We start from the raw sequence: 27271 nt of genomic DNA on the forward strand, positions 1-27271 counted from the left end.
GAATTTCACAATAACTAAAACTGCTTTTCTTTTGTGGAAAATGGGATCGCGCTGTTTCTTAACATCAGATCAAGTGTGGCAGGGGAAAGTGTTTTTGTACTCTGTCTGATTACATGAGATGTGTCTTTACTGCCAACAGTTCTCTTGCCAAAGTCATTAGCGGCTAATTCTGTGGGATCTAGATTTTCTTTGATAAGACCCCACAGTAAAGAAAAAAAAACAATCTTTGGCCTTACTAGTGCTGGTGAGCACAGTAGGAGAATAATGATAAATTGAATAAGTGGTTGTTGTAAACAAGTCTATCTTATTGTTTCACTCTCACCCTGTCTAACTCACTCTATACACATTCACTGCAGCTTCAAGATCTCCTTTACATGAATAGGGTTAATGTAAGGCAATACACCTCCCTCCATCCATCCAAGTCCTCTTTGGTCCTCTCTCTGCTCGGCTGCACCCTCTGAGTAAGTTAACTCTTCCTTATCCTTCGCTCCATAGTCCATGTGGATGGAGGCTGAGGGCAGTCGGTCGGTGCCAGTGTTAAATGGACGGACAGGTGAGCAGTGCCTGAGTCCTCTGTGACCAGCTGGGCACTGTAAGCTGACCGCTGCTGTTGTGTGTGGTCTGAATGGGGCTGAGAGACGATGGGGGTTGAGGTCGGGCATGGAGAACCCCAGAGGAACTTCTCTCTCTCTCAGGACTCAGCTGCATATCTTACACTCCTTCTGTTTATCCTGGAGGGGCAAGTCAGGGACACTTCACCTGAGCTGCTGGGAAGGAGGGAGAAGAAGAAGAGCATGTAAATGGAGGTGAGGAGATAAAGAAAAGTGTGTGTGAGAAGAGAAGATCAAAATGGTTTATGTAAACATAAGCTTCTCCTATTTAGTAGCTCCATCCTCACCCCTTCATCTCACCATCAATCCTCTCCATTTCCCAAATTTCATTTCCCTTCTTCCTGCTCACTCATAGCTTGTCATAGATCCCTCTTAGGACGTGAGGTCTTTGACAACTCAGGCATGTCCACTGCTCAAACATTCATTGTCACTGGCAAGTCGAGAGTTTCGACTAGACAGCTACCAGAAAATCACTTTTCTACAAAAACCCAATGCTATCTCGTTACACCGTAAGAATGAATCATTGTCCTGCCACACAGTATGAATCATAGTAAGCAAATGTACCTGCCAGGAGTCTCCGGGGCTCATGAGCAGAAAGTCGGTCACAGTGATCAGGTAAGCATTGCAACTGCACTGATTTGGGGGAGATAAGCATGTGCCTTTGACGAACAGCTCAGGTTTAGCAACTGCTGAGTGAGGAGATTATCAGTGCTCTTTAGGCTAAAGCTTTCTTCTGGATGTTCACCAAGTGCCAGTAGATTGTTAACACTGAGCTCCCAGTGCTGCTGTGTGCCAGTTTGCAGATTTAATAGTAAGTCATTTAAAATTAACTGTTGTAATTAAATATAATGAAGATACATCTTGCTATTAACTTGCAAAATTCTGTAAAAGACCTCTAAAATGGTTTGCACCTTCCCACCTGCAGCGACATGCAGAATGCTGTCCAAACCTCTGCTTGAAAAAAGGCCGTTGTAGTGCTCTGGCCTCTGTCACAGAACCCTCTTTGCTTGGCTTTGTCCCACTGTAAGAGCAAGGTAGTTGGTTGGATGTTGGAGGAATTCCTCCATATCGGGTGACCCATTGCCCCACGGCCTTTGCTCCTTGCCTAGCTTGCAGTGAGGGAGTGCTCCTGGCGGGTGCTGTATCCCATGTCACAAAAGCACCTTTCTACACAACAGGGGTACAGAGAATGGGCCACAGCACAGTGGTTCTCCTTGGTTCAGCTCCAGCCTGCCGTAGTTGGATTTCAGACCTCCCCCTGTGCTTCCAGCAAACACCCTCATTGGTGGGGAAGTTCTTTCGCCCAAGCCTGGCAGAGATATCAGAGAGACCCGGAGCTCCTTGGTGCTGCCTCCACCACCACTGCTAGAGAGAGTAAATGACCATACCACTTATGCATAACTGGGTGAGTCTTTGTTAAATTATATAATCTGTACAGAGAGTTGCATGAGAGCATGGCAGGTAACCTGCTAAAATCATTAGTTTATGTGTAATAAATGCTGTATCTAACTTGAGAAGCGTACTGAATTTAAACACCCAAGAGGATACAGGTTTTCATTCCAGTTAATCAATTAATTTACTCATAAACAATAATGAAATCAGCTTTCAGTGGACTGCAGACACACTGGGTCATGATGGTACATGACTAAAAACAATGTACAAGTGGAAACAGAGAAATGAAGCAGAAGTAGGAATGGTAAGAATAAGATTGGGAATGATTACAGACGAGAGGGAAGATGTCACCACTTGTCAGTGCTATGTGAGTGATTTACAGCATTGGACTGTTTACCTTCTGTAGTAGAGGGAAAATGACAAACAGAGGAAACATGTCATGTGTAAACTCATCTGTTCTCAGATCCCAGTCAACCATGAGGATTATCTCCTGTCAGTCGACCCTTATGGCTGTAGTTGTGCTTACACTCACTGTGGTGTCCTGCACTGAAGCTAAAACTACACAAAAGCCCAAGTACCAGTACACCAAGAAGCCCATCTCTCAGGTCACAATGCACAGCCCTGTGACCACCAGCATGCCCAAGACCCTCAAGATAGTGGCAAGCGCAAATCCGGTGGAGCCAAATCCACTGCCTGCCACAGAGAGGACCACCTACCCCAGTCATGTCTTCCAACAGTACCACACAGAGAGCACTGAGTCCCCTGGTGTTGGCCCCGAGAACTACACTCTGGATTACAATGAATGTTACTTCAACTTCTGTGAGTGCTGTCCACCTGAGAGAGGCCCCAGGGGTCCAAAGGGAGACAGAGGCCTGGCAGGTAAAAGACTGACAGAAAAAGGCTATAGATTTAATTAAATAACTTGTTTGTTTGTGTGTTTGCTTTCAGCATTTTGTATTTCACTTACATTTTCTTATCTAGGGCCACCAGGTGAAAGAGGCCTTGTAGGAGCAACTGGTTTACCTGGACCACCAGGTGTGAGTGGTGCTATGGGGTTAAAAGGAGACAAAGGTGAGCATAATATGGTTAAACACAACTAAAGTTGCCAACATCTAAAGAGCCCCTCCTCCTACCTGCAAGGGCAACACCCCCAGCCACCACCCCTCACTTGAATATCTTTCCTTACTGTTTTGTAGATTAACCTTAACAATAAAGTGCAGCTGCTTTTTGAAAACAGACCCTTAACTTCAGTATTTTGTTCATGCTGGAGATGAAAAGAGAATTAATAATCTTTCCTACAGCTTCCTGGAACAGCAGATCCACTCCTCTCCACAGATATCATACTAAATACTGTAGCATATTATACAACATATTATTGGAAACTATCAAGAGAAAGCTGTGATGCAAGTCCAATTTTCTTAATGTCCAAGTCCAAGTCCAAGTAGCGGTGGTCTGCTAGCTGTCAAACTAAATTGAATTGCTTAATTAATGTTGATATAGGTTTCATGTATCCTAAGTATGAACTGTGCAGCTATATTATGTAGTTGGAAATAAATAAAATATAACAAAAATAAACTGTAGATCAGACTAAATATCAGTAAATACATCATATAAAATATTAACACTCCAGGCTGAAAAGCAATGTTTTATTGACCACCAACCATCACTGATAGTGTGGTCACAAGTGGTCACAAGTGTGTGTTGCACCTGTAATCACACCCAATAGTAATGTCACAAGGTCCTGGAGTACACCTGTACATCACTGCAGCAAGGTGAGAGGTTAAACCACTGGAGGTCGCCAAAGACAAGAATTTTAGGGGGGTGGGACACCCTCAGTTTCTGACAGGACCACTTCACATTATGTGCTCACCTGGTGACATACTTATCAGTATTGTTTTATTCTATCTGTGAGGATAATAAATAGAAGTTTACAACTGAAAAAAAACTGGATGTACTTACTTTATCAGGACCAAATTAACATGATCATAACATTCCTTCATTTGGTTGAACCCTGTGACTTTCCAATGAGAAATGTTAAAAGTCACTTCAAACCGACCACCAAAAAGACCACTTGGGCTCCTGAGCCTGTACCTGGTAGGCCTGTTCTGTAATCATCCATGATCATACAGTATATTGTTCTTCCTCACCTACTAGCTCTAGTAGAAGCAAATATATGTAATATCTGATGTTTGATATTGTTAATTGAATAAAAGCTGTATTATGTTGATTTCTTAGGGGATAAAGGTGACAGAGGAAACAGTGGGATAGCTGGGCCACCAGGAGGTCCAGGGAAACCAGGACAGAAAGGTGCAGAAACAGTGCTGACTTATTCAAGTGCTTGTTACATTGTACTTGTTTCATTTTGTTGTCACAGTTCTGACAATTTGTCCTTTACTCTGCAGGTGATGTTGGCTCAAAAGGGGGCAAAGGTGAAATAGGGTTGCAAGGTGTAAAAGGTAATCGTGGGGAGAAAGGTGAACCTGGCCAGAATGGGACTGCTGGTGAGAAAGGAGAACCAGGAAAAGAGGGGCCAGCTGGACCTCCAGGAGTGGCTGTAGAGCTAGGCCCTAAGGGAGATAAGGGGGATAAGGGGGAGTGTGGCACATTTGGGGAGAGAGGACAGAAAGGTGAGCGTGGGGATTCTGGGTCTCCTGGCATCCCAGGAGGGATGGGAATTCCAGGAATAAATGGCAAGCATGGTTCCCCAGGTCCTGTAGGTGTACGAGGGGATCCAGGACTTCCTGGACCACAGGGGGAACCAGGAGTGAGAGGGGCTCAGGGACCACAAGGCCAAAGAGGGATGCTTGGGCCAAAAGGGGATAGAGGTTACCCTGGGATGAGAGGGGAGCGGGGCATTCGTGGGTTCAAAGGAGCTAAGGGATCAGGGGTTCCCCTGAAGCGTTCAGCCTTCAGTGTAGGTATCTCTCCAAGAAAGTCTTTCCCTCCTTCTGGTTTCCCAATCCGCTTTGACAAAGTCTTCTACAATGAAGAGAACCACTTCAATGTCACATCCAACAGCTTTACATGTGTCCACGCTGGGGTTTACGTCTTCTCCTTCCACATCACTGTGCGCAATCAGCCACTACGAGCCACGCTGGTGGTGAACGGGTCACGGCGGGTAAGGACACGGGACTCTCTGTATGGTCAAGACATCGACCAGGCATCTACTCTGGTGGTGCTGCGGCTGGTGGTGGGTGATCAGGTGTGGATGGAGACGTTCAGAGACTGGAATGGGGTGTATGCCAGCAGTGAGGATGACAGCATCTTCTCTGGATTTCTGCTTTACTCAGACAAGGCCTGATACTCATAAATGTAACTGGAAATATTCTCATTTACTGGGCTGTTATCCATATCTGTGAAAAGGCCAAATACTGGTGGTGTTACACTATACTGCTACTCCCGAACTCTTCCAGAACTGTACTCTATGCTGCAGTGCAACTAGTCTGAGAACTTAAGGACTGGCGATATCATGTCTATTATATTATCACCTTGCAAGTATTTTCTTATTTTGCCTGGCACCCTGATGAACTTCGACTTTAACCCTTAAAACTCATAGCTCTGAAGTATTTATTAATGGTCAATATAGTTCAATTACACCATCAGTTAAACACTATGACCCCATGTCACGCTTACCTCACTGTTTGTCTGACCCAAAAACATTCATTTCACATCCTCATTCTATGATGATGTCTGTTTTGTGATTTTGTTTCTTGCACTCTGACTTCTTCCTTCACAACACTGTCACTGATGACCTAGGCTATCTGTATGTAACTACAAATAAGACAGAAATATATGATGTGTGTGTTGAGAGATTATCACTGTGACCTATAACTGTATTCTTACTGTAAATCTGGCAATGAAGACCTTACTCTTCTGCAGTGGAAAAATATAATATCCACTGTCATATCATTAATACTTATATTCTTTGTAAACAGCGTTGCTTTACAATGTGGTTGTAAAAAGAGATTGTGTTCACTGAAAATAAAATCCAGTAGTACATATCATTTATGGAATGCTTTATTTCCTTCAAGCAAAATAACATTAGTTATTATCCTCAACAGTATTGATCCGGTTAGTTTTCTACAGATGAGATCATGAAGTCGATACCTTATAATCTGTTAAATTAATGTTATACAAAGAATCACATATACAAGTGTGCAATCGCAGCCCAATGACCCCGTATGATTGATATCAGATAGAGAAAGATGACACATTATTTTCACACATTATTGCCCAGATTGGATGATTTTGGATGATTAGTTTCTGCAATGGTCTGTAAAGTAAGATTACTTGTCACTTTGGGACAGTGTCTGGAAAGTCCCCAGACATATAATCAAAGTAAATGTCTGGAGAGTCCCCAGACATATAATCAAAGTAAATGTCTGGAGAGTCCCCAGACATGTCACCAGATTCCTCAGATATATCAACAAGCTCTGGGGTTTGTGTGATGAGGTGGACTGTAGGTAGCAGAGTGCTTGGTGCCGGCTGTGAAGGCTTCAGAGGAGGATCTGAGGATTGGGTGCGCTCCTCTGTAGGCCGAATAAAAGTAGGAGTTGCACTGGATTGTTGAGGGGTGGGCCAGGCTGCTGTGGGCTCAACTGCAGGAAGCAGGGAAAGGTCTGGGGTTGGGATTGGGGGAGCTAAAGGCCATGGATCTCTGGGATGAAGAGTTGGAGACATCATCACTGGTCCTATTGGGTCAGAGACAAGTTGACCTCAGAAGTTGCACAAATGCTGTGCTATGTTTCACATTTTTGGCAATTTAGGAAGGAGTGATGATGGAATTAAAAAGACTGGCAGGGGATTAAGATTTAAAGTCAGTTTAGTAAACAGCAGGTTACATTTAACCTAAAGTACCTGTCTCTTGTCCAAAGCTTTTGGGCTCACTCAACCTAGAGATGCCCAACTCAGGCACCTTGGCCTTGCAGCTGTATTGGCCTGGGGTCTGTTTCACCAGATCATGGTTCTCAGAGGTTGCTATTCCCAGTCTTTGGTTATTCTTGTAGAAATAGTAGTGTATTGGAGGGGCAGGAGCACGGGCGTTGTACTGGAGATTGCAAATGAGCCTCATCATATTTGCTGGTATCAGGTTATCACCAGCAACAATCTCCAAAGCTGGCTGCGTCAGAACCTCTGAGACAGAGCCAAAGAAGAGAAAACATTGTTGAGACATTGGAATCTTAAAAAAACATTTTTTTTTTTCATATTTTTTTTTTTTTTATGTGGTCAATTTTTCATTGGTATTTAACCATAATTAAATAGGGCTGGGGTTACAAGTTTGATAGACCACAAAGAAAGTAAATGTAATCACAAATGTCCATGCATTAACCAAATAAGACTGAGAGAGAAAAATCTAGAAATAAGATCATATGTTTTGCAACTTCATCCCAAGTGCTGTTGTATATTGGAAATTTATTCAGCTCGGAATAACTGTGCTTAACCCTACTTAACATGTATCGTGTAATCACAACCAAACTCAGCAAATGCAACCCAGTATGTAAAACTCACCTAAGACCTGCACTTCAATGTCAGCTGAAATTACAGAGCGTGTACGTCTGTCTATATCCCAGGATGCCCTACAGGAATACAGTCCTTGGTCTTTGAGGGTCAAGTTGTTCAAGTTGAAATGTGGGTTCAGGCCACTTTGTCTCATAACTTCAACACCATCTTTGTACAGGATCACCTCTCTAAGCTGGGGGTTGGCTCGGACGCGACACGTCACTGTCAAGGTGTCTCCAACAAGGCCAGGATGTGGCGGGACCTGCAGAATAGCCCACCCTCCTGAACAAAGAGCACAATGAAGGAAGTTAGATTATAATATTGATGATCACAGCAATAAAGTAGAACAGTAGTAGCATGTTTGAGATCTGTTTTGATATCAACACTGGCAAGTTTGTCTTGCTTTCTAAAATGAAACACAAAAAGCACTGTACAGTGCTAAAAACAAGCTTAGGGAAGCAAGACTTTCAGTGTTTTCAAATTTTCAATTTTAACAGGAGATGCAGAAGTAGGACAAAGAGGAAATTTGTGGCCTGATATGACGACCAGAAGAGATTTTCTGTCTATACTGATAAATCAGGTCTTACCATCCACGTTTATCTCCACAGGCAGACTTTTGAGGGTGTATATGTTTCCCACCGCTGTGTCCCTCACTCCTTGGCAGTAAAATTTTCCACTTTCTTTAACACTGGCTTTCCACAGAGTGAGGCTGTCCATATCCTGTGAGAGCTGCTCAGATCCCCTGAACCATCGGAAAGTCCAGGTGGACCTGTGGCCAGCAGGAATGCTGCATCTCAATCGGACACTCTCCCCAGAGAAGATCCTTGAATCTCCTGACACCATCTCCGCAACAGCTCTAAATGAGGCCACAGAGGGAGCTACAGAGACAAACATAGATTATCCCTAAAAAAGAGTTTGGGCCCATTTTAAGAAGAAAAAGAAAATACTAATCAATTGATAATGAAGGGGTTTTCAATTTAGAACCCCTTAATAACTTGGTTTTATAAATTAATTGGCAACTTAATGGATCTCTGTCTACAATACAAAACCACTTAATGTTTTCAGGGGTAAATTAAGGAATAATTAATGGCATTTTAAGAGATTCATGTTTCACAGTGTCATCAGAAACTAACATCTTGATTTTCTTGATATATGATTGCAAATATTAACATATGTTGTTTTACAGTACATTTAGAATTTAATTATAAGAATATTTGGTACATACCCTGAGATACTACAAGCTGTGGTAGTGTTGAAAGAACTGAAATAGGACAAATATTTGAGAATGAATGACAAATTACAGTAAATGACAATATTTCCAAAATACAAATTTGTGAGATGCTGTAAATAAACTGAAGAAAACTCACCAAGGAGGGTGATGACTGCGTCCATTGTGATTTCTGTTTGTGAGAAACAGAATGAAGGAGACTTTTATTTCTGTTAAAGAGGGAAGTGAAAATGGTGATTTCTGAGCTTTAACAAATCACACAGGATATCCTCTTTTCCACAAATAGCACCCTCTTTCTTTCATTTCTGGCATAAGTTTATTTTTCATGTAACTGCATATTTTTATGGAAACAGAGGGGCTTTTCTTTGAAGAAAGAATGAGTTGTATTATTGTAGTTTTTAATATATATATATTACAATCATTTTCAGTTCCTTCTAAATTTCTGCTTAACCCTATTGGAGGTATGTCTCAATCCTGGAAAGTGTATGACCAGTGAAATACAAAGGAAATAAAAGTAACACACCCTTTTTTTAGATTTCAGTTTCAGTTGAAATGTACCCATGTACACCCCTGAGAGCCCTGGTGGACTCAAGGACAAAACAACAACAAGAAACACGAAAGTGCCCTCTAAGGTGCCTGCACAAAGGAGAAAACATACAAAAGTCCTGTAATGACTGTCTAGTTGTGGGTAAATCAGGATGAAATGCGTCTATATGTGACAATCTGGAATGAAGTGCTCTCATGGTGCCCTTTCAGTGGAAGAAAATGTGATAGTGCCCCGTAAAGAACCTTTAAATGAAGAGGATGTGGTGTAGTGCCCATTTGATGCTGTTGTAATGCGGTAAGCTGGAGGAACAAAGTGCAATTTAGGGTTCTAAATTTAGGGTCTGACATATTGAAGTGCAGAATTGGGTGCTCTTTCAATGGAAAAATGTGCCAAAAACAACAAATGACATCACATAGTATAGAAAAGGTCTAAATAAATCCTTATTTTAAATTCCTCCTTAGTGAGGTGGGGAACACTTTTGGCGTGAAATAAACTCAAATTTCAAAACAAGCTGTATGACATTGAACTATATTTATTTACACTTGAAGCCTCCAGGGTACATACATTGAGAAGACTTGTCAGCGAAAGAGGAGACAGCTTTTAACAATATTTGCATATTCATCAATACTGAATTTTTCAATGAAGGAGAAGGAATAGATGGAATTGTAAGGTTTTTAATGAGGTAATTACTTTTTTTGAGGAAAAAACACATTAGACACATTATTATCCCAAGCAGAGTATTGTTATGTATCTTATATGTCTGGAGGGGATCTTTAATAATTTGACAAACTGTTAGCCTGCAAGAGCCCAATGTTAAAAAAATAGTAAAGTATGAGCACCATCACTGCAGTGTGTATATGAAGAAAAAAGGTTAATGAATTTCTGGCATTTTGTGTTTTTCTGAATATTTCTTAATATCCTCTGTATTTCCCCAACATGATACAGAACTGCAGAAGTAGTGAAATTCTCAGTCAACTCTTTATTTAATCCCAGCTTGCACAATCTATTCGTGCAGTCATGTGAAATTACATTATGAAGAGGAACTGCACACGAGTGCACGTGCATTTTCAATTTTTATTAATCGTCACACACCCACAGATGCAAATAAACCAATACTGCCCCAATAAGTTACGTTTAAATAAAAGACAGCATTGAGTTACTTTCTCCCATGTGATACAATAACAAACCTATAAGGTTACAAAGATGTTTGAAACTTTTTAAAATACCTGATAAATGGCTTCTGCATACAGTGCAATATGTAGTTATTCAAGCTATTAAGTTTGCATTAAAAGCCTTTTCTCAAATTAAACTTGTACAGCAAAACACACACTGACTATACTTGTTGCAAATATGAATGAGAAATAAGATTCAATTCAAGCAACACATGGGAATATTAGCTCATGAGGCAAAGGGGAATAAATGTGCCTTTCACCTTTTTTCATACATACAACTCTCCCCAAATATTTGACTGCCAAATACAAAGACAGCTGAAATATGCCTGTGTGGTAACAGTCCACAACACTATGTTCAAAGTATCCTTTCAGCTCAAGTACACCAATTCTCCTTCATTAAATCAGAATTAAGATCTTTAAAATCAAACAAAAGAAAAGTGCTTCAAAATAAGTTAAACCTGTTGTGTTGATTCTTCTGCACCGGTAAAACAACAGGCCTTAAGGAGTGATTTCATATCTTCATCTTTGTCTTCTTATCTACCAATCTAACAGCAACAAAGAATTAATTCACCTAAAAACAGATTTTTTTTTCTTTGATGGGACATACTTATTAAGAGTCCCTCTTAAGAGGATAAATGACTAGATGAAAGCTTTTATCACTTCCTATTCAATCATTACAATTCATGTAATACATCTTCAAGCAATGTTCTATGACAAGAGTACTACTGTAAATATTACAGGATTAATGTCTCCGATTGCATCCAGAGGAATTGATACCTGCCACTCTATAGAAAAATAAAATCACTTCTGTACATCCAGCTTATGACTGTAGTGAGAGGTCTGGCATGAGACAAGACTATGTTACTCACACACAACTGGAGGACTTATGACTTATCAACATTAATGGAACATTTCCATGCAACACACTCACGCACTTCTCCGCAGGACAGGGAAATACACAGTAAATATGATACAAATCACGAGCATGAAGTGAAGGGTTATTTTAGTGGGAGGAAGTTAAATTTCAGATCATTCAGCTTTCTCCATTTCCTTTAAACCATATTATTACTGAAAGTTACTGCTGCTGTTTTCAGATGTTACTTGGGCTGTAAAGTTCTACCTGTCAACATGACAATCAGACACACACACTCAGACACACACACTACCCACACACCTGGAGATACCTCAACATAATGACAAAAACCTTTGTCTGAAAAGATGTGAATAATGACAGAAACATGTCTAAAAATCACATCCAACCATCTATCCTGTTTGCACAAACAACAACTAAGATAATTAAGTACTGAGGTACTGAAGATGCTGTTGTAGGTGACCAACAGAGATGTTCGGGAAGAGCTTGGAGTGGAGCCACTGCTCCTTTGTATTAAAAAGGAGCCAGGTGAGGTTGTTTGGGCATCTTATCAGGATGTCTCCTGGACGCCACTCTGTGGAAGGTTTCCCTGCATATCCCATTGGAGGAAGCAACAGTCAGAAAATGCTCTGAGGGGATTAGATTTCCCAAATAGTCTAGGAAAACGCCTCTAGAACTTCCAGAAAATTCTGGAGGACATAGCTGGGCTAAGGACGTTTGCAGTAGCCTGCTTATCCTGAAACTGCACTGAAACTCAAACAGCATCAGAATGCACCAGATCTTTCTCTTTGCAACCAGGACAAAATATTTGGAGTGTATTTGCCCTTACAGCGCTGACTCTGGGACTTTTCGTCTCATATAGTCTGATATTCAAGGAACAGTTTTATACTTAATCAGTTTTTTACTTAGACTTGGGTGAGACGATCAATACCACTTATGTTTCTCCATTTATCATGAAGCTAAAGCCAGGAGGCAGTAAGTTTAGTTTAGCATAGAGACTGAAAACGGGGGCAACAGCTTGTGTGGCTCTGTTCAAAGGTAACAAAGTCTCCCTGCCAGCACCTCCAAAGCTCACTAATCCATACAAAAACTCGAGTGTAAAAAAAGGAAAGTTGTGGTTTTACGGGGCGTCAAAACCATTTCTTGCACAATGACTTCATGCAAACTTGTCATCACTGTGAGTTTACAAGGCAGCCAGCAGATACTCAAGATATAGCTGGGCAAGTGACCTCTGTAAAAACTGAAACTTGCTGTTTTTCACTTGTATTTTTGTACAAACAAGAACAAGATATAACGTGTTTATTAGTGAGCTTCAGGGGTGCTAGTGGGCGGATTTTGTTACTGTCAGAAAGAGCCAGGCTAGCTGATTTATGCTAAGCTAATTGCCTCTTGGCTCCAGCTTGGTATTTAATTGCTAGATATGAGAGAGGTACTGATCTTCTCATCTAACTCTTGGTAAGAAAGTGAATAAGAGTATTTCCCCAAATTCTTAACTATTGCTTTAATTCCAATGTACAATTACTGTTCAATGTAGTTTCAGGGCTTCTAGTTTTCTGCCGCTGTCCACAGCCTGGACCTGGACGATGGATGGAATAAAGATGGCTGTATGTGCATACGGACAGCAAAGTTTAACAGCCGGGAAAAGGGGGAGGGTGGAGTAAAGCATCTAGAGGGATTTTTTTTTAAATTTAGGGCAGAGCTCTTCACATCAACCAGCAAACACTTGCGGTTGCAGTGGTGGCGGCAGGAGCTCATTCTCAACGTTATCAGAGTCGATTGCTGATGAAGATGCGGATGTCGAAGTAGCCGTGGTTGGGGTAGGGTTTTGCGTCTCTGGTGGGAAACTCTGCAGAACGTTCTGCACCTTCTGCTCCACTTCGTCCGTCCAGTCGATGAGGTCGTTTTCCAGCTGGCGAGCCTTCTCCATGACACGGTCTTGCCTTTCCCCGAGCCCTGTTAGCAGGTCCAGTCGTTTATGGACCTGACTGAGAGCTGTGCTGCCTGGGGAGCAGGAGGAAGCTCCAGCAGCCTGAGGCCAGTTGGGGGATGCCTGGCCCGACATGTAGAGCTCAAACTCCTCAGAGCTCAGGTTCAGAGACTGGCCATCCAGCTTCTCAATGAAGGCCACTGCACAGCACTGGGGAGAGAGGACGTAGAGGGTCATTAAGGGAAAAAGTCACTGTAGAACATCATCATATTGTCAGTAACATCAGATTTTCTTTTATTAATGTTCTGGCATTTTATCCTTTATTGGACAGATGAGACAGACAGCAAACAAGGGGAGAGACCACTTGATCACCAGGAGTCCCCAGATTTCCTCAAATTTCTAACTTTTAAAGACGCTTTAATGCCAATTGGAGTGGTGAACATACCCATCCACACAGACAAGAACTTGAAAATAAAAGTTATCGACCAATCAGTAGACAGAAGAACAGAAGACTAAAACCTGAAATATTTTTAAAACCGTTATAAATGACTTTAAACGTAAAACACCAGTATTTAATTATATTCAAGGCTACTTGAGGCCTTAAATGTTTCAGAGATTTTAAGACCTCTTCACTGACTTTTTTATTCTTCTGACTTCACTACCAGAGCAAATCAGCTGTTGGTTTTATGATGAGTGGAGTGAACAATAACACTGTGAAGTACGAGGTTTTCAGGATATGATCTGCTTACTGTAACTGCTACACAGAATAATGTTAACCGTCTTGTGGCTAAAAGACTCTGAGTGGTAACAGGTAATTGGTTTCTATATGAGCTGCACAGATAATCATAATCTGACATCTTTAGTTTATGAGCAATTTTTTTTTTCTCTACAGAAATGTTTAATGTAGACTGATGTCATAGTGTATATTTGACCAATAATTTATGATATGAAAGAATTAGAGGCAGATTCCCTACAATGTAAATGTTTTTAAGTTACCTGGTGACGTAACTGTTTCCAAGAAATTTCTCTTTGTGAGTTTGTGAGTTTCCTTATGCTTGTTTTTATTTTCTTATTGTGTCTGTTAACTATGTGTTTTTATTTGTGCTGCTGCTGTCTTGGCCATGTCTTCCTTGAAAGAGATTCTTAATCTCAATAGGAATCCTGGTTAAATAGAGGTTAAATAAAATATGAATATAAAAAGAAAACATGAGATATCACCACAAAATGGACCTGATGATTACCTGGTCATTAGAAAATAATGTAACATGGACCCCAATAATCCACAGTACATCACAAGTTATATCTTTTGATTTGTATATTCTAGTGTTTTAAATGTTTTATGGTGGATTTTCTGCTTCGAAAATGTGAATATATGGATACTTAAAGGCAAACACATATAAGCCAGATACATGCATACAAGTGTAACAAGGTTGTTATAGATTGTTGAAGTTCGTCAAAATTCATTTCTGTTCATTCAGTATTTATTTTATTTTGCAAGCAAGTTATCTTGCTGTTTTTCATTTTCATTATTTTCTTTGAAAACAGGTTAATATATGCAAGGCTCCTTTTATTTGTTGATTTGAGCGCCCTCCCGTGGTCGGTGGTGTTAAATATAGTGACTGGAAAACGTCAGCTCATCCCTTTTGCCACCGCCAATTTCAGATGTGGGACAAGGAGCTGTACTGTATATCTGACCATCACCAGCCACATTGATGTGTGTTTTTCTAACAGCTGTGCTGAGAAATAAATGTGCCGTGAACCTGAGAGAAGTCGTCGAGTGGTCTCTTAAGTCTGCGAAGACTGAGCTGGAATAGAGGGGTTACACAAGCATGTACTAATTTCCTCACCAGGTTAGTGAAGTAGTAACCATCCTCTCCAGTCATGAGTCTGCTGGGGTTGCAGAAGCGGGTGATGTACTGGATGTTGGACTGAAGCCGAGGAGGGTTTGCCTTCAGCACAATGTAGATGAGTGTGGGGAGGAAGTCATCTGCAGACGCTGCCTCCTTCTTGCTGACTTTGATGGCGTTGAAGATGTGCTTGCTGCAACGAGTGATGCACCCCAGCTTGTCCTTGGGCACACGCTTGGAATCCATTTCGATCACATCTGGAATGATGCAGAGATGGTAAATTGTTCATCTGAAAATCTTACTGGATCTCTACCACCAGGATGATGAGGTGATGTCCTGCTGTGGCATTCTGAAAAATAACTCTCACCTGTGATGGCTTTAACCACACTGTCAGACACTTCAGGGATCTCCTCGTCTACAGGGACACACAGCATCTCAATGGTGACCCAGTGCAAGGCTCTGTAAAAAACACAATCAGAATTTCAATCTAAGTAACTCTGATGTTGTCATTTTACCCGCAATGGTGAGTCATTGTCCTCTGAGGAAATTCAGGGAGATTAATGACGATTTGAGTCGCATTTTCTGGCATTATTACAACTGTTGTGCACTAACCTGATTCTCTTCTGAATAGCCAGGTCTTTCTTCTCGTCATCTGTGGTCTCAGGACAGAAGACTTCCTTGTAGAGACGAGTCATCATGTACTTCTCTACTTCATCCATAACGCTCTCTACATGCTCTGATGAACCTAGACATAGAAGCACAAAGAATATATTGTATAAGGTTTGTGATGTTCAGACTCATCTGTTTATAGCTGATTCTTCATGAGTGCAAGAGTAAAGCAGTACCTTTGAATTGGGTCTGGAGGCGTTCTGAGAGGTTCTGGTAAAAGTCCTGTACACACTCTGACAGCTCGTCAGCACCCATGTCCTGTATGAAGGAATGGACATAAACAATTATACTGGCAGGTCTTATATTCTGATAGTTTTATATATTAAAATGTGATCACCTTATCTGTTCAAATGTGACAATTACTAGACAATGTTAAATAGATAAATAGTTCCTATTTAACACAGTGTAGAAGTTTTTAGAAATACAAAGACTGAAGGCAGCAGATTTGATATTGATAACAACAAAAACTTGTTTTCACTTAAGGCAACAAAACGACAGTCAGCATCTTGTAGGGAAGCTTTGAACGTTCCACCAGCTCTATGTTTAAATGTTAAATGTTCAAGATATTTGACAATGTCATGAAAAAAGTAAATGCTGCCTGTTTTCAACATTTGAGATGAAGCAATTTGTGCTTATTTCATTCATATGGACACTTAATGAGGTGATGTGTTTAGTAATTAATCAGGACAGGTGGTAATTAAAGAGTAAGACAGCTACACACTGGTGGAAAATGATAAGTAATGCAATCACAATGACTTTAAAAAAAACAACTACTGCAATCAGTGTCACCTGCTTTGAGCAAAAACACACAAAAAATAAATTTAAGCAAAAATGAACAAGTTACAGAGATATTCATACACAATAATAACCTGTCTCCTAAAAGCTCAATTCACCCGCTAACACACAAAAACATTGCAAGTAATCCACTGTAGCTCACCCGCTTATAGGCCATACTCTCAGTGAAGGCCCGGCACTGTTTGAAGATCTCCCTGCCAGACTTCAGAGGCTTGAGAAAATCAATGAACTCCCGCGTTGCGTGGTCAGTGTCCACAGAGGAATGCCGGCTTGCTGACGAGCTGGGGCTTGGGCTGGACTGAGCATCAAAAGGAGAAGCATCTGGGAGAAGATATTTAATGTTACTTTAACCTTTGTCACATTACACCCTGGAAATTAAAATAAATGAAAAAAATAACTTTTTTGAGCTGCATGTACACAATATAACCCTCATCATCAAAGCATTTTAAAAAAATTCTGGACAATTATTAAAAATGAATTAGTGAAAGACCTGGTTTGGTTAAGTGATCAGCCCCTTACAGTATAACATTATAAACTTGCTCAAGTGCAACCAATCAACTTCTAGATCAAACACCAGGCTAATTGCCCCCCACCTGACATCAAGTATAGTGATTTTGATTACAGAATAAAAATTCAGAATAAAACCAGTGATTCCACTACTAGTAGTGAATGGTACTGCAAAGCATTCACCATGGTTGGAAAAGTGCTTTCAAATGGCCTCTGGGATAAAGTTTGGAGGAAGGTACAAGTTAGGTGAAGGCTACAAAAAGATTTCTAAGGCTTCAAAGTACTGAGTACTGTTCATTAAGAAGTGGAAAGCGTATGGTACCACCAACACCTTGCATAGATCAGGCCGTCCGTCCAGACTGGATGACTGAGCCAGGAGGACACTGATCAGAGAGGCTACCAAGAGGCTAAAGGCAACTTTGAAGGACTTACAAATTTTTATGGCTGGGACTGGTCTGTCTGTGCATGTGACAACAATCTCACAAGCTTTAAACAAAGCTGGCCTATATGGCAGTGTGGCAACAAAGGAGCCTTTTCTGAAAACGTGCCATACACAGTCTCGTTTGTGCTATACAAAAACAAACCTGGAAGATTCTGTTGCCATGTGGAAAACGTTTCTGTGGGCAGATGAGACTGAGACTGAACTTTTTGGACTGAACTCCAAGCACATGTTTGGCGAAAACCAAACACAGCACACAACCTGAAACACACCACACCTATTATGAAGTATGGTGGTGGCAACATTACGTTGTGGTGATGTTTCTCTTCAGTGGGGACTGGGCAATAGGTCAGGACTGAAGGGAAAATGGATGCTGCCAAGTACACTCAAATTCTTGAGGAAAACCTGCGTCCCTCTGCTAGACAGCTGAGGATGGGCAGGTCATTCACCTTCCAACACAACAACAATCCTAAACACACTGCCAAAAGAACAACGGAGTGGGTTAAGGACAGGAAGGTAAATGCACTTGAGTGGCCAAGTCAGAGCCCTGATTTAAGTCTGATAGAACATCTGTGGATGGACTTGAAGAGAGCAGTTCATTGCTGCTCACCACCGAATTTGACTGAACTCGAACAATTCAGCAAGGAAGAATGGGCAGATATTACCCAATCTAGGTGTGCAAAGCTAGTAGAGACATATCCAAACAGATTAATGGCTGTAATTGTACCAAAAGGTGGCTCTACAAAGTATTAAATCAGGGGACTGATGAATTTCCCAACCCTGTTGCTGCCTTTTTTTCATTAGTTTGATGTTGTAAGGTTTAATTTGTAAATAAAGCTTTTTTTTTAAAAAAGGATTTTGATTTCAGGCTGTACAACAAATAAAGTAACTATTTCAAAGGGGTATGATGATTTTGTATAAGCACTGTATAAGCACTTCCTTTGCCACATAGTGTTGCTGTGTGCTGAAGTCTAATAGCCTCTTTTAACCAGACTGCATGTAGGTTATAGCAACAAATCTAAGGAAGTGGTTGAACTGAAAAGAGACACGGATTATTGAGATAATTTGGGAGACCACAGTCTGGTTTTATTTCCTCATGTGTCTCCAGTAACAGGTTACGAAAGCCAGTCACACAAAAATGTGCTTGATATCGACACAGTTATCTCTTAATGCAAGAGCAGCAAAAATACCTGTAAAATTACAAATATTTGATGATTAATGACTAGCATCTCTTACAGTGTGTAAAATGATGTACCTTTTTTTGGCGGTGTTTTTGTGGAAGGAGTAAAAAACTTTGTGACTGTGTTGACCTTGCTGGACTTCTCCTTTGTTTTCCTTTCCTCAAACTTGCTGAAGGGTGTGATGGAGGGCTGTGGTTGGGCCTTCTGATTTCTACTTGCATACGCTTCCTCTTCCTCTCTTTGCAGCCTAGGACGGGAAAATACAGCACCACTGTTAATCGCTGTCAGGTGGACAGATGGACAGGAACTCAAGCAAAAGAAGATGAGGAGGTAAGACAGCAACAGACACTGTGTAGAAATAAGAGTTCAAATTTCAACACAAAGACAGACAAACCTCTCAGCAAGTGCCCAGTCTTCTTGAATCTGTTTTTGTCTGTCTCGCTGATATTCCTCTCGCCAGCACTTTGAGCAAAGGCCTTGCCAAGCTGTGTTGCCATAAAAACCGCATCCTTTCTTGCAAAGCAGTTCGGACTGGTCCAGATGGATACCACGCCGCTGGCTCAACATCTCTCACCAGAGTTAGGAAGACTGCTGTTGGGGGGGGGGGGGGGGGGGGACACACGACAGAAAACAGTAAAAAATCAAGACAGTGAGGTCGTCCAGCACCGTAGTGACCAGAACTTTGTATTGTCGTATGTAAAGACAGGTCTTACTGGTCCTTCAATTTGCCTTTCAAGAATTAACAAAAACTTTGTGCATCGTTGAGTTGTAGCTGGGATCAATGTCACCACACGTCATTAATCAGACCCAGCTAATTCAAAACGTTTAACCAGAGGCCCGACGAGTCTAATTTGATGTCTTTAATTAATTATGTACAAAACACAAGCAGCGAATAATAAGATACTAAAGGAGAGTCTCCAGCTTTGTTAGCATTAGCTCATGTCCAGTCGCTGCCTCTCACAAACATGACCTGACAATACAGATACAGCCTTAAATACAGTTTTGTCCCTTCGTTACGATAGCCTTCTGTCATTCAGAAAGATGGTTGTGTTGTTGTAGATAAGTATATTCGGACTGCAAAAGTTGGTTTTCACGCTCAAAAACAAACGCGAAACCAGCGAGCTAATCTGCAGCTACCTACCAGTGTTTACTCAAGCTAATTACAGAGCTAGCCTAGCCAGCTAAGCTAACTAACTAGCTAGATTAACAGCGTGTTGATGAAGATGCTCTATGTTTGGCGACAGGAATTTGGTGTCAACATACACTCTCATTCGCAGAGTCAACAAGCTATCAGGTAATGCTGTCGTCGCTTCAGTCTGCTGAGGGTGGATGTTTACATTTGCCAGGCAGCTAGCTTCGCCCTACGGCCATTTTGTCTGTCAATTTTTCTTCTTTTCTTTTTTAAAGTGTGTTACGAATGAATATAAAGGGTTTATCGCCACCTAACGTTGACACAGTGCAATAGCCAATATACTTTATCAGAAAAAAATGGCATTGTGAGGAAATAATAATGTTAATCATTCTTATTTGCTACAAATATTGATGTTAATACTCTAAGTTAAGACCCTTTTCAATAGAAACACGCACATTCCTATTATATAAGACGATATAAAACCACCCCTTTAAAAGCAGTTTTAGATGCCCAATTTTGGTGGACTAATCCATTAGTTTAATGTTTTTTGCAAGTCTGTTCAACTGCTCAAAACAGTAAGCTGGATATAAATTGAAGTCCAAAGTTTGTTTTTGAACATAAGTAGTCATAGTGAAATAAAATGTGTCCAAGAGGTGGTGTCTTTGGTGACCTAGTTTAGGCACTTGAGATGTTTACATTCTTATCCCTGATGCAATATCATCAGGGAGGCGTCTGATCTTTCCCAAATTTATTCTGCAGCATGACAACAAACTCTAACATACAGCCAGAGTCATAAATAACTATCTTCAGCAACAAGAAGAACAAGGAGTCCTGCAACAGATGGTTTGGCTCCCACATAGACCCATGATCTCAACATCATGGAGTCAGTCTGGGAGTACATGCAGAGACAGAAGACACTGAAACAACCTAAATCCACAGAAGAACTGTGGCAACTTTTCCAAGATGACTGGAACAACCGACCTGCCAAGAACCTTGAAAAACTGTTTGCAAGTGTACCGAGGAGAACTGCTGCTGTTTTAAAGGCAAAGCATGCTTGCACTAAATACTGATTTCATTTAGGTTTCCTCTTTTTACTGAACGTTGTATGAAGTTAATTGATACATTCCAACCATTCATAGCATTATTTTTGAAAGCATCCTCCCTTTACTTTTAGTGCCTAAAACTTTTGCCCAGTACTGTATGTCAAAAGGGTATATCATGTTGTGATGATTAGTGTTGCAAAAGAAATAGGATGGGCAGAATTGCACTTGTTTTTAAATTTTATTTTTGTAAATATTTTTTTATGTGAGCAAACCAAACAAAAAGGCCAATATATTACCATGAGCCACTTATGAGATTTTATGATAGCATATGTGCTACTGAGTGAGAAAATGTGGGAAATCAGCTGGAGATATGTAAAATGTAAGATGCAAATTGAGTGTTTTTCTGAAAATATCAAGGCCATAAAAGTAAAAATTGTGTATTTTAATGTGTAGTAGACAGTGTAAGAGGAACAGATCTTGTGCTGTGTTGTGTATGTTGTATTGTATGTATTTGTGTTGGACTACTGTCTGTAAAGCAAATTTCCCCTCTGGGACATTAAAGTTTTTTGAATCTTGAATCTTGAGCCATCATGCACAACATCAGGACCCTGAAACTGAAGCAGCTAAATGGAATTCAGCCATTTTCTTCTTCTACTGCGACACGTCACACTGTGTTCTGCTAAAAGGACCTTATCTAAATCCTAATATCTCCCTTTGTACAGATGTCGTCAAGTTGTGAAGTTTGTGGATGATGTTATGAGAAGCTCCTGGATGACCGTTGCCATAGATGCAATGAGTCATAGTGAACTGCCATTTTGGGATGGAGTCATATGGCAGCCATGTTACCTGGATCCATTTTTAAACTTGCTCTAATTGGAATCTATGATGAAAGAGGCTTATATTGTATTTTTAATCCTTGTATTTTTCTACCAATACTAGCTTTTATTTTAAGTAATGAGCATAGGACAACTGTGCTTGTCTCGAATGAACCAAAAAAACAAAGATTCTGGTAGAATTTTGATTATCATAGCTCCATGAGAACAAACCATGCTTTCAATCATGAAGATAATCTCATAATTGTGCATTTATATTGCAGACAATGATTTTATTTTTTCAATTTTGCCTGAACTTAATATGCAAGAACTGTCTTTGGTATTCTGAATGGCTACATTAAGCAATATCTTTTATGTAGCAACCCGAAATAGATTCAGTAAACACACCTACTGTAATATATTAATATATTTATTAATGTCATAAATTGTACACATATTACATTATGTATTTCTCTCTCTCTCTCAATCACTCACACATACACACACACACACACACACACACACACACACACACACACACACACCTATCTATGGACCTTACAGTCTGGTTCTTGAGTAATGAGGAGAAAGACTCAGCAGTGGAAGAAGTACTCGGCACCTTTGCTTAAGTAAAAACCAAGTATTTTTAGATAAATGTGCTCAAAGTATCAAAAGTAACTAAGATTTGGAGAATGCCCCCTTTCATACTGTCATTTTACTATGGATATTACATTTTTGTTTTACTAGTCATTGCATTAATGTGTAATCATTATTTTTAATGTTGTGGCTGTAGCTATTTTAACTACTTTATATTCTAATTGCAACATTTAATCTGTAACAATGCATTTTTCACATCCAGAATGACACATATGGGTGAACATTTGATGTATTCGCCACCTTTTTTATGTGGTCTTTGATAATGCACATTGCACATGGATATTATATATGAGGAGTTTTGTATGTCACCCAAAATCTTTATCTGCAGAGCAGCTGTTAAAGAAATGCAGTGGCAGAAGAAGTATTTCAAGTGTTACAAGTCCTGCATTCAATATTTCTACTGAAGAAAAAAGACGTTCAGAAGCATCATGAGAAAAATGTACTTAATATATTAAACGTTATGCAGCAGAATGACTCCTGGAGTTATCTTCTTTTTCCATATTACATTGTTGGATCCTTACTACTGATGCAGATAAACAGGGAGTAAAAAGTACAGCATTGCATTTGTTGTTATGTTTTTCATGGTTTTGTGAAGCACACTGTATTACATCTTTCCGAATGAAATGTGCTGTATAAATGAAGTTTTACTCCACTACTTTTTGGAGGCAAATAATAATAAAAGCATAATGTAGCAGAGAATGGAAATGTATTTAAGTGAAGTAGCCTCAAAATTACACAAAAGCACAGTGCTCGACCCTGCTTGACTCTTTACTACTGAGACTTCAAGAAAAAACAACACAGAAGTAAAGAGAGCCCTGTCTCATTGGCATGGTGAAGAAGCAAAAGGATTCACGGAAAGCATGATGACTCCACCCCGAAACTAATAATCCATGACGCGACATCTCCAAAACTTTACGCATACGTAGCTACAGTACAAGCGGGAAGGACTTTCGTTGTTACAGTAAAACTCGTTTGGCTTTAAGCGGCACGACTCTGTGATACGAGTTTCATGAGCAATGGCGGGTAAGATGATTTGTGGTCTAAATGTATTTTTCATGCAATTGTGTATGTGCGTATAACTCAAGATAAAGTCGGCGGTAGTTTGATACAGGCGGTCAGATCTACAAGTAGGGAGTCTGCAAAGGAGGCTAGTTTTTTAGTATTTCGTTTGTGTGACGCTAATATGAGCTATGTCGAGAGTTACAAGTAAAGTTTGCGCAAAGTTAAGTGCAGCTTTGAGCTGCAGCGTGGGCGTATCCAAATTACATTACGCACGACAGACGGTTGCATCCGCTTTATTTTAAACTAGCCGAGTGCTTTTTTTCTTTTAGAAAGAAAAAGTGACACTGAAAGCCCAGGGTATGCATTCCTCCATAAAGATGCATAAACAAGCTTTAGCCATAAGAATCCCACAACTTTGAAAGCCACTTGTGATGTTTTTAGGTCAAGAACTTTTAGGTCAAGAACTTTTTTAAGATTAGGTGGCAAAAACTATGACCATACATAAGAGATTAGATGAAATGAATGGTTTCACTGACTTATTTCCCCTGATTGAGAAACCCGTATATAAAAAAATATAAATTCATACTATTATAGACACATTAATTTTCGCCTCTAGGAAAACTACATGTCATATAGGTTTCATAACCACCCTAGGAAGACACACAATGACCCAAAACACAGACACACTTTACCTTTACGGGCTACATTCATTGCAGTAGTGTAAAGTACTGTACATCCGATTTACGTGCAATTTGAGGTACTTTTAACTGAGTATTTCCCTGTTATGCAACATTATAGTTCTACTCCACCTACAATTCAGATGTAAATATTGTATCTTTTACTAAAATACATTTATTCCACAACTATTATTACTAGTTAATCTGCAGATTAGGATTTTAATACAAAACAATGATCCGTTTTTATTATAGTTTAAAAAACCCAATAGTACATAAAGTAACTTGACCCGTTATGATGTTAAAATGCTGCTTACATACTGATGCATCACTAATAGTAATCCAATAATATATCATAGGTTATGATATAGCTCTCTGAAACTTCTGAACTAAAATTGTGAATGCAATTGTGAATACAATTTTTTTTATAAGAGGGTATTTGTAACTTAAGCACTTTAGTTAAGGATTTGAGTACTTCTTCCACCGCTCACCCATTATCTACCATTACAGTTTAACTTAACCATGTGGAAAACATTTGAGAAATATATTTATATTTTTCACATCATATATTCATTTCAAATCATATTTTGAGTTTCAAATGTAGATCTGCAGACACCTTTTGTAAATATTTTACTGTCATATTCATCTTTAGGATCTTATACCACCTTCAGAAACCAAATTTTGAGTTTTTTTTCTCCATAATTATTTTTCTAGACCAGCTCGCCAGGGTTCGGGTTAGATTTGTGGAGGGGGCGAACAAAGAACTTATTAAGCAGCTCCTGGATGACCTTTTAGGAGATGGTATCTTGAATGATGGGGAGAAAGACTCAATACTTGAGGAGAACTTGAGCAAGGCAGACAAGGCACGCTGTCTCATTGACACGGTGAAGAAGAAAGGAGATGAAGCCAGCTGCAAGTTGATTGTTCACCTTAAAGGCAGAGATCCTGCACTTCACAGAACCCTGGGCCTGCCCTGATCCACCTGTTTAACCAGGTGAGCTGACATATTTCACAGGAGTTGCTAAACATTAATGAGCTAGGGAGACCTTTGCCCTACTTTTATGCAAGTGTTGTCACAAATTAATATTGTACCTTGACACTGTTATGTTCAGAGCTATGTTACATACAGTACATAGAGAAGTATATTGTTTTGAACAGTAATCACAGTGACAATAACTGTATTGAATACATTTATCCTATTTTTGTTCAAATAATAAATTTGGCTTTATTTGATATTTCTCTTATTGTCAACAAATCCCATGAAAAGACCAAAACCAACAATGCTGTAGTCTGTCTCTCAATACATTCTGTTTCCTGACTTGTACTACTGTACTGTTTGTAGCATTCAGCCCCAAGCAGATTAGTTCTTACTGAAGACCAAAACCTTTAAAAAAGGGGTATCAAACATATAGTTTCATTTTCCCAAAAGGCTCAGTAATTTCCTTTAACAGCTGGGCACTGTCATTTTTAGCAAACGTCACTCAAACAGGAGTAAATAGTGTATTTGTTGGGGGACTATTTTCAGCTGCGGATTACTACACATTTGGTGTGTTAGTGAGTATTTACAGCAGCAGGATGGTATAAACTATAGTGTCCATGTTAACTGTAATGAAAAAAACATGTGAGCCAGTGCAGCAGCAGGGCTTACTCATGTGTTTTTTATTGTTTTTGTACAACAATTGAGGTTCATTGTTGTTTTTCCATCTTTTCATGGGATTTTATTGAAAACAATAATAATACTGAATATCACCAGCCCTATCCTTTAAGTGTGACACCCTATATTGTACTGTAGCTTCGAGAACAGAGAGAAACAGAGAAATACATATCTTAAATACATACACAGTAATCTGTTGCAGTGACTTTGTGTTTTGCTGTTTCCATCCACAGTGTCTCAGGAGGAGCAGAACTTGCCATTCATCCTGCTGATGCGTTGTGGACAGGGAAAATGAAGATATAGGATATATGCTCATACTTGATGTCTTGGATACAAACTCTATGCATATATTACACTATACTAATGTTTTCAGCAAGTGTTGGATTGGTTTCAGAGACATATCATGATACTTTTCATCTTGTTTAGTTTTAGAGAGCAGAGAGTAACAAAGAAGTCTAGTAGATTCAGTTACACTGAGTACTGTACACTACTCATTTTTTAAAAACCATGACCTTTTCTTTGCAAAGAAAATAAAACCTTGTTGGCCGGCAGAAATCTACATTTTGTTCTTCACCAGCAGCAGATCTTTTCACCTTGTATTTTCCAGGGAGAAGTCCAAGTTATGAAATATAAAAATGTTTGGTGGGTATGAAATTTCACAGTCGTGAAATGTTTCAAAAAGAAAAAATATTGATTTATTTTTGCTAGATGGAGAAATATCTATAAAGATTAAGTAAAGTGACTTAATTACAACCACTTGTAGGGAGTCCTTAATTATACTGAATGTAGTCCAAATGCATTTGTATTTATATTTGCATAATGGTCATATATGGATGATTCCTGTCATTTACTATACAGTCTGTTTGCAATAAGATCATCATCAATCAATCAATCAATTTTTATTTATATAGCGCCATATCACAACAGAAGTCATCTCAAGGCACTTTTCACATAGAGCAGGTCAAGACCGTACTCTTTAATATACAGAGACCCAACAATTCCTCCATGAGCAAGCACTTGGCGACAGCGGTAAGGAAAAACTCCCCTTTAACGGGTAGAAACCTCAAGCAGACCCCGGCTCTTGGTGGGCGGCCATCTGCTTTGACCGGTTGGGTTGAGAGAGAGAAAGAGAGAGGGAAAGGGGGAGGGGGGACAGCACAAGCAGCAATAGCCAGGGAAGGATGCCATCAGGACTGTGAAGGACCGCGAAGGTTCGGCCCGGGACTCAGGTTTTCCTGTGAGATGAGAAAGCACAAAAAACTCCGGGGAAGAAGCAAAGTTAGTGCCATGCATTGATGTTACATGAATGCATACAGATGGAGAGGAGGAGGAGGAGAGAGGAGCTCAGTGCATCATGGGAAGTCCCCCAGCAGTCTAGGCCTATAAAGCATTACTAAGGGCTGATCCAAGGCGAGCCTGGTCGGCCCTAACTATAAGCTTTATCAAAAAGGAAAGTTTTAAGCCTACTCTTAAACATAGAGAGGGTGTCTGCGCCCCGGACTGAATCCGGTAGATGGTTCCATAGAAGAGGAGCCTGATAGCTGAAGGCTCTGCCTCCCATTCTACTTTTAAAGACTGTAGGGACCACCAGTAAGCCTGCATACAGGGAGCG

General features: G+C 40.0%; 3 protein-coding genes and 1 long non-coding RNA gene across 8 annotated transcripts; 2 read left to right on the forward strand and 2 right to left on the reverse strand.

Moving 5' to 3' along the window:
• The first annotated feature begins 1536 nt into the window (after nucleotides 1-1536).
• otol1b (otolin 1b) lies at nucleotides 1537-5933 on the forward strand. Its single transcript, XM_044353675.1, has 5 exons — nucleotides 1537-2016; nucleotides 2467-2882; nucleotides 2985-3074; nucleotides 4239-4310; nucleotides 4406-5933. The coding sequence occupies exons 2-5, from the start codon at nucleotides 2480-2482 to the stop codon at nucleotides 5302-5304; spliced, it is 1464 nt and encodes a 487-aa protein (XP_044209610.1). The 5' UTR covers nucleotides 1537-2016; nucleotides 2467-2479; the 3' UTR covers nucleotides 5305-5933.
• A 69-nt stretch (nucleotides 5934-6002) lies between these two features.
• LOC122983686 (high affinity immunoglobulin gamma Fc receptor I-like) lies at nucleotides 6003-8926 on the reverse strand. Of its 3 annotated transcripts, none has more exons than XM_044353674.1 (7): nucleotides 8870-8925; nucleotides 8728-8763; nucleotides 8090-8380; nucleotides 7512-7784; nucleotides 6861-7136; nucleotides 6384-6694; nucleotides 6003-6347 (listed from the first exon to the last, which is right to left on the reverse strand). In XM_044353674.1, the coding sequence occupies exons 1-7, from the start codon at nucleotides 8892-8894 to the stop codon at nucleotides 6297-6299; spliced, it is 1263 nt and encodes a 420-aa protein (XP_044209609.1). In that variant the 5' UTR covers nucleotides 8895-8925; the 3' UTR covers nucleotides 6003-6296. The 3 variants fall into 3 exon arrangements, with proteins under 3 accessions (XP_044209609.1, XP_044209608.1, XP_044209607.1); XM_044353673.1 differs by having other exon boundaries at nucleotides 6003-6330; nucleotides 6367-6694; XM_044353672.1 differs by having other exon boundaries at nucleotides 6003-6694; nucleotides 8870-8926.
• A 1312-nt stretch (nucleotides 8927-10238) lies between these two features.
• rabgef1l (RAB guanine nucleotide exchange factor (GEF) 1, like) lies at nucleotides 10239-20088 on the reverse strand. Of its 3 annotated transcripts, none has more exons than XM_044353670.1 (9): nucleotides 19949-20088; nucleotides 19080-19273; nucleotides 18760-18932; nucleotides 16701-16879; nucleotides 15940-16021; nucleotides 15707-15839; nucleotides 15462-15553; nucleotides 15095-15351; nucleotides 10239-13457 (listed from the first exon to the last, which is right to left on the reverse strand). In XM_044353670.1, exons 2-9 carry the CDS (start codon nucleotides 19250-19252, stop codon nucleotides 13029-13031), a joined length of 1518 nt encoding a protein of 505 aa, XP_044209605.1. In that variant the 5' UTR covers nucleotides 19253-19273; nucleotides 19949-20088; the 3' UTR covers nucleotides 10239-13028. The 3 variants fall into 3 exon arrangements, with proteins under 3 accessions (XP_044209605.1, XP_044209604.1, XP_044209606.1); XM_044353669.1 differs by having other exon boundaries at nucleotides 19080-19276; XM_044353671.1 differs by lacking the exon at nucleotides 19949-20088 and adding an exon at nucleotides 19399-19845 and having other exon boundaries at nucleotides 19080-19276.
• A 3072-nt stretch (nucleotides 20089-23160) lies between these two features.
• On the forward strand, nucleotides 23161-25954 carry LOC122984224. Its single transcript, XR_006403850.1, has 3 exons — nucleotides 23161-23352; nucleotides 24720-24999; nucleotides 25893-25954. It is a non-coding gene; the product is annotated as an uncharacterized LOC122984224 (long non-coding RNA).
• Nucleotides 25955-27271: the final 1317 nt, after the last annotated feature.

This window comes from Thunnus albacares, chromosome 6 (assembly GCF_914725855.1).
Source record: "Thunnus albacares chromosome 6, fThuAlb1.1, whole genome shotgun sequence".
Taxonomy (NCBI): Eukaryota; Metazoa; Chordata; class Actinopteri; order Scombriformes; family Scombridae; genus Thunnus; species Thunnus albacares.